This window comes from Siniperca chuatsi, linkage group LG19, assembly GCF_020085105.1.
Source record: "Siniperca chuatsi isolate FFG_IHB_CAS linkage group LG19, ASM2008510v1, whole genome shotgun sequence".
Classification (NCBI taxonomy): Eukaryota; Metazoa; Chordata; class Actinopteri; order Centrarchiformes; family Sinipercidae; genus Siniperca; species Siniperca chuatsi.
In genome coordinates this window covers 14,065,725-14,076,633 of record NC_058060.1, presented here as the reverse complement: position 1 = coordinate 14,076,633, position 10,909 = coordinate 14,065,725, and the positions used below count along the sequence as shown (strand labels likewise).

The window sequence follows — 10,909 nt, the reverse complement described above, 5'->3', positions numbered from 1 at the left end:
GGAAACAGGGGGAAAGAGCTAGTCTAACTCTGTCCAAGGGTAAAAAAAGCTAATACCAGTTGACTAATTAGCATGTTATATGTGATTTGTTTGATCTGTACAAATACCCAAGTGTGAAACCAACATTTTGAGATTTTAAGGGGTTGTGTGCCAGACTGTTTCCAGGAATCTTATGGTCACTGTGAGATTGCTAGGCAACCAGAAAAGACTCCAGGAAGTGACTGCACATCCAAGAAATAGGCTGTATTCGGAACCACCTACTACATACTACAGACAAATGCAGTATGAACGCAGTAGCGGAAGAAAACAGTAGGAGGAATATAAATGTAAATACCACTTATAATATTTTCTTTTGAATTTAGCTAATCTTAGGTAAGGAGAACAATTCACAATTGTGACTAGACTACAGCCTATCTATAATGAACGCATCGCTACATGTGTCCTGCCATCCATAACAAAGCCATAACGTTTGAGTTAAGACTGCTAAGCTAACGTTTGATATCACGAAGACATCAACGTTAACCTTTGCGAGCTGCCAATAAGAAAACAACACGACATACATAACTTAAATCTAATTTTAAGTTACATTTTTTGTTATTAGGTTATATTCCTTGTCCACCAATGATGTGGGGGTGTTGCTGTCCGCCATTTCTACAATGACCAGTTGTTGAGACTGCCTGATTAAATAAAGAGTAAATTTAACAAAGACAATGGTTGTTGTGACTGTTCCAGTGTTTTGCATTGTGGGACACAGTAAGCGAGGTAGACTAGTCCGATGCATACTGGAGATTTTTTCCGAATCATATCATCTGAGTGTTTTTGGTATACTACATGCTACATTCTGGCCAAATCAGTACGTATTGCTAGTATAGTAAGCGGTTTTGAATACAGCCATAGTCCAGCACAGTGTTCGAATTACACTGTGGCTTTCAGGGGAGCCCTATTTTTCGGGGGTGGGAGGGTATTGTACACATGTGCATGTGGGTTACTTTGTTAAACAGACCCGACGTAGGTTGCATCATGCAACATGTCTTACTTACATTCTAACATAGTTGAATGTGCCCTCATGCATGGATGGCCACACCAAGAATAGACAGCATTGTGTTTAACAAATTATCGGAAATTGTTATGCATGAATAAACACACATATTGACAAGTGCTTTACCATTAGCCTATTATTTATTTCAGGAACCCAAATATACAGGAAAATATACATTTATACAGAAAAAATCCAGTGGCACCAAAAACTACAATATTTTACAGCTCCCCCTAAATTTCTCAGTTGAGACTTTCTGGCCAAGCTCCCTGTTGCTCCCTCGTATTTCGAACTCTGGTACAGCACATAACCGTGCCAGACAAACCAGGTTAGCAGTTTCCCTCAGTGTCTGCTCCTAGCTAAGCTAAGCTGCTGCTGGCAGTAGCTTAATTTTAACTGTACCAAACTCTCATATCTGTACACTAAATATGAAACTAGAGCCAGGACATAGTTAGCTTAGCTTATCATTCAGACTGGTAGCTGGGAGGTAACAGCTAACTTAGCTTTAAAAGCTACCCCCTGTAAAACCACAACTTGTTGTTTAAACACTTTTGTACAGATTAAATAAACAACAAATTACATGTTAATTTGTGAGCTTTAGAAATGGTTGCTTTACCTTTGGACAGAGCCAGGGTAGTTGTTTCCTCCTGTGTCCAGCCTGTCTGCTAAGCTAACTGTCTCCTGGCACTAGTTTCATATTTTCCTTACAGACATGTGAGTGGCATCAATCTTCTCACCTAACTCTTAGCAAGAAAGCGAATAAGCGTATTTCCCAAAATGTTGAGCTATTCCTTCAAATCAAATTTATAAAGTCAATGCTCATCCAAACCATCACAACAGCCTTGTGAACGTACTATCTCATCTTTCAAACGGCTTCTAAGGTATTAGGCCTCTTTTTCATCCATCCATTCACATGCTGCCGATCTCTTAGTGACTTTCCCATGCATGGTGGATTCTGCCAGTGCAGTAACAATAGCTTTGGGTGGAGTGCACAGCTGAGCTGGAGTCTACAGCATGTGCTTTGATTGCTGGAAAAGTGGACAGAGCGAGGAGCCGTCCTGTAGGAGATTTTGTTACTTATTGAATTGTCTGTACACTATACTCTAGACCTGGTTTAAAACTGTCCAATAACACTTTGCTTTAACCTGCATGAAAAACAGATGATTGGTTGTTTTGGACATTTGTTGCACAAATGCACATGATGCTCCATACAGGTCAAAACCATGCACATTCTATTTACTCAAAATCTTTCTGCACTTAAGTTTTGATTTCTTCTGCCTTGATTAGATGCATCTAGAAAGACTTATTGAGTCTGTCTATGGTCTGTAGGCTATTCCTCTTTCTTGCTTTTTCTCTTGCTCACCACTGCACCTCATTCTCTCTGCTGTACTGGCATCAACACTGGTCTTCGAGAGGCCTCCAGAGAGGGGGGAAGAATGGGGGAAACTTGGAACAGTATATTGTAGGTAAATAAATGCTCTGTCTGAAAAAGAATGCCTTTCCAAAACAGACCCAAGGCCCCTCAGAGCAGCATGTGCCCCAAATAATGCCCTAATTACTCCTCTGATAATATGATAATAATGCCTCAACATCTTTCCAAGTCACTGGGTTCACTGAGCAAACGAGGACCAGCACTCTGAGACTGAGGGAATATCATCTGGGGCCATGAGGAGGCTGCACGTGAAGAAACTCTGTTTGTGCGTGGGGGGGGGGGTCCAGCTTTTCCACGATGAAATTACTTTTGACTCCATTGTTTAGTCATGGATCAGAAGCCTATGGCCAAATAAAAATGAAGATAGTGTGAAATGCTGTGAAGCAGGTGTATGTTAAGATAATCTGATGATATGGGCTATAATATGGCTATAAACCTGGGGATAGGCTCTCAGCACCGTGGCTGGCTGGAGAGTGGCCTGGCTATTGATACCAGATGAGAGGATGAGTCAAAATACTGAGCAGATGTGATGGTGCACAGTCATAACAGAAAAAAAGAAAACAAAATCATCATATCTGCAAATATATTGAATGGGTTAAATAAATATATAGGTTGTTGGGTATAGTTTTGTGGAAATGGTTTGAAATTTGCATAAAAAGCACGTTTTTTCTACAATGTATACCCAGTAGTAACTCCGTTTGACTCTTATCTTTCAATACAAGTATTCAGAGTTCACTCAGAGGTAGTTGATGGTCTGTTTGAGTTTGGAATTAAGGCTGAAGTCCTATGCTTTCTCATTGTGTACCATATTTCCCTCTCTGGCTTGTTGCTAAGATGTCAACTGAGTTATTTAGGTAAAAATAAAGAAAGCCAACATCACATCCCAAATCCTCTAATACCTTTAAATATTTGGAGTTTTTCCTGTTAAATTCAAGAATAAACAGGAAAAATGCATGTCTGCTTAGTGCCCATTAAGCAGAGCATTGGATCAGGTATAGGAAATAGAAATATTCAACTAATCTGTCCTGATTTATCCTCTAACTCTGACAACTTTCCATCCCAGTGAAACCTTCACTATGTTGAGGAAGAGCAGCAGTGGAGAGTAGGAGCTGAAATGTATGGATGGAGTGAAATGGAGGAGAAAATATTTGCTGTGAACTGCTCTTGGGTGATGTATCCCTTCTACCAATTCCAGCACCTGAAAAGTCCATCACGTCCAAGAAGATTTTTGGGAAAGCACCAGTTGTTGGCAACGATAGAGGAGGAGAGAAAGAGCGAGAGAGAAGAAAAAGGGGGAGGAAAATTGTTCCTGCGTCACGTTTCTTTAATTTGTTCACCAGCTGCCAATGAAAATGATGACCTGCAGAAGATTTTTTTTCTCTTGGCTCTGCATCTGCCCTAGCAAACCACACAGCTGGAGCCACACACTGAACAAGTGTAATCTTTATAGTATAATGAATACGACAAAGAAGACTGATAGGGCACATGGACCCAGCTCTCACACTGATTTGACTCATAAAACTGCTGGCTTCCTCCCACCCATGAGTTTATGTGGATGTCCTGACCAGTGGAGCATGTGGGAAGTGCAAATTTTATCACCTGCATATGGAGCTGATGTGACAGTTAGTTGTTAAGTGCTTTTAATCAAGTTAATTCAATCAGTATTGTGCTATTTAAAAAGATAAAATGACAAAGACTTGTATCATAATTTTTTTTGCTTCTGAGAACCCAGAAAAAGTCACTTAATATGATCCATCCTCCTTGGTGTACTTTATTAGTCAAATGTTGTCCTTTCACATCCTGCAGCTGCACAAACCTAAAGCAGATGTCATGATGAAATTGAGGAAGATTTGCCGGGAATGGATTAGGAGAAACCAAACATGTTGTCTCCAAATTACGCAGTGTTTCAGGTGACAAGGAGGGGCTGTGGGTCTACCTCCGAGGCCGGCGCACTTCCTGCATCGTCCACTGCAATATATAAACCCCCGAAGACGGACTTCTCCTAAAACACTCACAAAGTTTGCAAAGCGCAAAAACTCCTCATTCGCAGCCCTCCCTCTCTCTAATCCATTGCTGAGGCTTTAGGGGTGATACAGCCTTGGCAACGCAGGCACAAGGTAACGCTGCGCAAGAAAAGGTAGGACCAACGATTGTGTGAAGTAATGTGACTGGTATTTCTGCCCTGTTTTGTAAAGCACGGGAAGTTTGAAGCTTGGCTTAAGCATGTTTGAATTGTAATACACCTTATTTGTGCGCACCACGACAATCGGCTACTTAAGTTTGTCTTCTTGCTTTCTTTTCAGATCAGTCCAAGACGCGGGATATTCTGTCTGCAGTTTCCTGAAACCAAACATGAAACCTCAGTTATTTGCCATAGACCTAATACTTCTGTGCATATCTTGCGGAGCAAGTGCATTGGCAACGAGTATTCCTGCTGTGTCCGCGTCCTTGCCAGTCGCCAGTTTCACCAATCTTAGCGCAGCGCACAGCTATGGAACAGACACCACGACTATTTATAAAATCAGGAGGAAGCGTTATATTAGTCAGAATGACATGCTTGCCATTCTTGATTACCATAACAAAGTAAGAGGGAAGGTGTTTCCCCCAGCATCCAATATGGAATACATGGTAAGTGAAAGCTTTCATTCACTTAATTCATCTTCATCAAGGTGCATGTATTTACACTCAATGCATGATATTCCTGGAGCCATGTACTGTATACGTCTACTATTTCCTTCTTTGTTTTTAATCATATGTATGTTTTGCTAGTGACCAAACATGCATCAAGTGAAATAATTTGTCATAGGAAGTGATGGATACTATTTATCAGATTTTAATAAATGTAGTTTTGTAAAGAAGTGGCACATGTCTAAGTTTCCTGGCACCTTCAGCTGTTCAGCAGATTGCACTGCAGTAGACCACCAAAGTAGTCACTTCCAAAGGAAGAGGGGTCATGTATGGTACCAGTAGCCTGCTGGCAGTGTAATATGAAGACAGCAGTAGTGGTCACTTGTAGACCTGTTAACTTTTGATTTCATATATATTTTTCAGCTACAAAATACGAAGCTGCTTTTATGGAGTTAGGCAGTATATTGCTCATTTAAGTAAATTTAACAGTACGGTTCTTCCAAAATCAGCAATTGTTTCAGCTGAACCTAGCAATTGAGCTGACATATTTCCATTTAAAATTGGCAGCATCTCCCTTCTCTATAGTTGCACTCATAATAAGATACAATGAAGGGGTCTCTCCCCGTGACAAAACTACTGCAGAATGAAGTAATCAGAGGAAGTCTCTTCTCATTCCTCCAGTCCCAATCCATTCCCAATGAAACCACACATGAGAGTGGCTCTTGACAAATTTGGATATCTGGTATTCTTAAGGCTATCCAACCCCCTGTCTATTCAGTGAAAGAGTTGCATGGGACACTGGGCAACTAACTTTCTCCGCTTATGTAACTGACTTGATTCATGACTTTTGCGTCTTGCCATGTTAACACCTGTAATAGTGCTATGAACTCAGAAAGCGCCAACTCTTATATCACATCTCACTGCTGAATGAAGATCGTGTTGATATTTTCCATCAGTTATTTAATGGGTTTCCATGTTCCCACCATGTCTCATGTGTGTTTAGGTGTGGGACGACACCCTGGCTAAGACAGCAGAGGACTGGGCTCATGCCTGCCTGTGGGAGCACGGGCCACCTCACCTCCTCAGGTTCCTGGGTCAAAACCTCTCTGTCAGGACAGGACGGTGAGTGACCTTTGACTCACCTCCCCCTCCCCAACATCTGCTGCTCCTCTTAGGGATGACTCTCTCTCAGCAGTCATGGTCGTTGCCTTGCAGACCCCTTCTTCTTTCTCCTAAAAGTTTTTGCACTGTGACCCGGTAACTGCTTGAGGAATGCTCCTGTGACCCTTCAAATAAACAAAAGTTGTGTTTTCAGCCATGACCCGTGAGGACAAAGGCGCATCCCTTTAGTGGGTCTTGACTTTCCATTTGGAAACACAGGGTACCTTCACATGTTCCTACACTTTTAGATTTTATTGAGGAACAACATGAGACCCAAGGGAATACAGCTTATTCGTTGTGACTCGCTGAGGGAGTTCTATAGTAAGGTTATTTTCTAATAAAACAAACACTAGACCTAAGTAGTAATACCATTCTGTTGACTTGCAAAAAAGAATGCAAAAACAATGCTTACAATATTTAATAAGAAATAGTTTATCTACTTTAACTAACTAACTTAAATAACTTTTGATTTTTTTAAAATGTTAATTGGAGTTCACATGCTGGAGTGCAGATCTAGTGAGTATTATTCTGTGAAATACTCATATGCCACAGAAAATATATAATGTGTACAGATGGATTTAGTTTTTCAGAGGGCTTGTGCCATGATACAACCAAACCTTTCAAGCCGCCTTTAAACCATGAATAAGACAGGTGCAAGAAACATTATGTACATGTTTTTTTTGTACTTATTCACATTCATGGTCATGGGGAGCCATGACCAATGTCCCTCTCAATAAGAAAATGGATTGAACTCAGCACTTTGTTCATTTTCTAAGGCAAGTCAACATTTTGCTGTGCAGAGCATGTTTGGATATCTTACAAATAAACCTGGCCATTGTGAAAACAAACATGAGAATTCAATCAATTGTTAAGTATTAAAATTGTTGCTCAAACATGGAAATAACTGAAAACTGCAAATGCTACACACATGACAGGCTGTGAACCAACAGTGCTAAACACTGAGCCTACATTCTGCCCCATAGATATTTATGTGTTTCTTCTTTTCAAAATCACAGATCCAAGTCAGTCTCTTAAAGGTTTCTGTGTTCCCTAAGCACTGAATACACCTGCGGCCAAACTGCACAACTACCTCTTACTCTTTTTCTCTAAAATCAGATATAATCAAGGTTTGAATCTCAGTCTGGTGACGAGGTCAGCCTGTATTAGTCGCTTTTCATCACTTGTGATATGTACAGTGTAATTTACTGAACATGTTTGTCTTCTGTTCTCAGCTATCGATCCATTCTTCAGCTAGTAAAGCCATGGTACGATGAGGTCAAAGATTACTCTTTTCCATACCCCCGCGACTGCAACCCTCGATGCCCTCTCAGATGCTATGGACCCATGTGTACCCATTATACACAGGTACACAGACGACAATCAGTATTACTGTTGAATTGGTGTAACAATGGCATTAATTGGCTCCTGATCTGTCTTTTTTGCAGATGGTGTGGGCAACATCCAACAAAGTGGGCTGTGCTGTTCACACGTGCCATAATATGAACGTATGGGGCTCAGTGTGGAAACGGGCAACGTATTTAGTTTGCAACTACTCACCTAAGTAAGTATACTTGGTAAACTGACCATTAACTGTATGGTTTACCTTAGACCATCTTGTATAGAGTTAATTACATGCTGTAAGGAAGCCTGTTAATTCTAATGAACCTGTTAACCTGATGACGATAGAGTGACAGGTTTAATCCCGACACAGACCACTCTGTTCTGTGCTGAATTGTGAAATGCCACCCATGTTGCTGGGAGATTCAGATAACCTCGATACAAGCCTGTGAAGCGGTACTGCTTTACCAAAGCTCCAGAGACCCACGAAACAGAAGAAAAATTCTCTAAAAAATTCCAAGAATCAAAGCCTGTGTGCACTTGTGACTGACTTGTGACCTAGGTTCTTTAATCCCACTGGTTTGGGACATATGTAAGAGTAACAGGCTCAGGACATTGATGACCTATTTTAGCTTGCTAATTGAAAACGTGGCCTCCATTTTTTTCAGACATCTTGAATCTGGATGGTGTCAAGATATAATTTAGCGGGTTTCTATTTACACCGCATAGTGCAATGTCTCTCTGATACACAAGTCTGATTTCTCATTTGCTTGCAAAGTACAGATTGCTAAGTATATTCTGCTCTTGACAAAACAATGTCATTATGACATTATTTTAATCTCCTGTCATGGTCCATTTGGTAGCTGTTCTGGAGTTTTCAATCATATCATATGGTCTTCATCAGCAGATAGAGTTTGCCCCATTGTCATGGAATTCTAGATGTTCAAAATTTCCATTTCTTCTGAGCACTGTAAGGGCTTTTGGACAAACTTTATCTTCAGATGAAGAGCATGTGGTATAATTGAGAACTCCAGAGCAGCTACTTAATGGATATTAAGATTAGATTGTTTTGTCAACAATGTCAAAAATGAACTTTTAACATCAATATATTCCTCTTTAAAATTGACAGTAAACAGTTTCTCTAACTAATTCCTTGTGCACAAGTATCTTCAACAATCCATATTTTAAAAAGTATGTATGTAAGATATACCGATTCAAGTTCAAATATTATGTGAAAAAAACCTCAACTCTCTGGTCACCTCTAACTCCATTGACACTGTACATGTTTCTGTCTTCCAGGGGTAACTGGATCGGAGAGGCTCCCTACAAAGTAGGCGTACCCTGCTCCGCCTGCCCTCCCAGCTACGGGGGCTCATGCAGCAACAACATGTGCTTCCCTGCTCTCAAGACAAACTACCTGCACTGGTTCAAATAAACACAGGTTTCCTCTTGACATAAGCTGACAACCTACAGTACCACAGAGACATCATTTTAATCCCGTAAGGATTTGCACAACAGTCGTGGACCACACTATTTTGTATATATGGGCTTATTTAAAGACTCAAACATACATTTGAAGGCAGCAGATGATTTAGCGTTGATGACTTGTAAATAAACTGTAAATTAATTACATTTGTACCAGAATTGCTATGACTATTTGAATTGATGAAATATAACTTATGTATAGAGTGGATCCTTAAACACAGTGTATACTGTATGTGGTGCTGCATATACTTTTGTTTTCAATACATTAGTTCACCACTGACAATGTGGTAATTAAGGACATAACCAGATATAGCTGCTCATACCTGCTCACTTTGGTGCTATGGGCATCACACCTTCATGTTGTGTGCTCTGCCTTCACAGGAATGTTGTGATAAATAGATCAAAGCTTTTGACCTCAGAGGGTAAAACCTACACTGCCAGTGTCAGCTTTGTAGCTGCCGAAGGTACAACAAACATCATACTTAAGTCAACTTTCATTTGTGTCCTGCAACAAATTTGCAAAAATTTGTTGACAAAAGTGCACTTACTGTAAACTGAAAATATATGACAAAATGAACATACATCAGAGGTCTTTATTTGAAGACCTGCTGCCAGCATAGATGACGTTTGTTTCAGCATTTACACAGTGCATTTGCAGTTCTAATCTGCACTGATTAGGTTGTGTTTCATTACAGACGTTTCATACTTCGAGGCATTTCACAGGTTTCATTCATATTTCATGTAATATTTATACTAAAGAGAGCACATACAATAAATCTGACCCACATATGTGTTTTATAATCATATTTGTACACGGTATATTGGTATATTGGACAAATCCATTGTTTATATTTTGTTATGATCACTGATGTAGGTTTTTGGAGTTAGGCACTCAAGTGCACCTTAATTGTTTGTGGATTTCCAAAATAACAGGAAATTATTATTTTTTTGTACATGTAGATAATCATTATACCTTGACTATCCTAAAACAAGTATACTATAAGTTATTCATTTTTATGGGAAAAAATATTTAATTGATAGTAATTTTTTATTGTTTTGTAAGAGTTGTAAATATATCTAAACAATTAAAAAGTACTGAATATGGTTCATTTACATGTCAACTTTTAGAATGTTGAAGGAAATTTACTGTAATGTAAATTAACTTGGTACATTTCTGTGAACGAAGCACTAGCATAATATTGGCAAGCGAATGCCTCAACACTTTTAACTTGGCAAATGCATCAGACTTTCTTTTCAAATTGGGACAGTTTCCAGTACTATCCAACACTGAGAAGGCAATATCATCAGCGTAATGGAGACATACACAAAAAATAACAAAAAAACACAAACTTTAGTGGGAAATACTACATTACAAAATAGGAAATTGACATTTTCCGCACTGACTGTATTTAAATCAACATTAACATCAAGCTATCTATGCAATGAACTGCGCTTTTCCTGTTGTGTTTTGTATTTGTAATAAAATGGTCTATTTTGATTATGTTTTTTTTATTTTGTACAATTCAACCAATGTCTTGCCTCTGGCCAAAACAGTATCATTGTCCATTGTCTGTGCTTTCTTGTCTGAGCTCTTCATCATGTCTGATATTGATCATAGGTTCTGCCCAAAGTATTCAATCCATCTCTTTTATTCTCAGCTTTCACTTTCAATTAAAACAGTGCCATTGCATAGTCCCACATCCTGTGTGTCAAAAGCTCAGAGGGAGAAGAGAAAATATGCTGGGGCTATATCTGAATCTTAATAAGAGAAGGTTGACTTTGGCCCCGTCTGTCCATGTCTACACAAATGAACAGACAACTGATAGGGT

General features: G+C 39.5%; 1 protein-coding gene across 1 annotated transcript; it reads left to right on the top strand.

The window, feature by feature from the left end:
- Positions 1-4,417: 4,417 nt before the first annotated feature.
- pi15a (peptidase inhibitor 15a) lies at positions 4,418-10,578 on the top strand. The gene is made up of 6 exons (XM_044177299.1): positions 4,418-4,605; positions 4,772-5,096; positions 6,100-6,218; positions 7,490-7,622; positions 7,703-7,818; positions 8,895-10,578. Exons 2-6 carry the CDS (start codon positions 4,821-4,823, stop codon positions 9,028-9,030), a joined length of 780 nt encoding a protein of 259 aa, XP_044033234.1. The 5' UTR covers positions 4,418-4,605; positions 4,772-4,820; the 3' UTR covers positions 9,031-10,578.
- Positions 10,579-10,909: the final 331 nt, after the last annotated feature.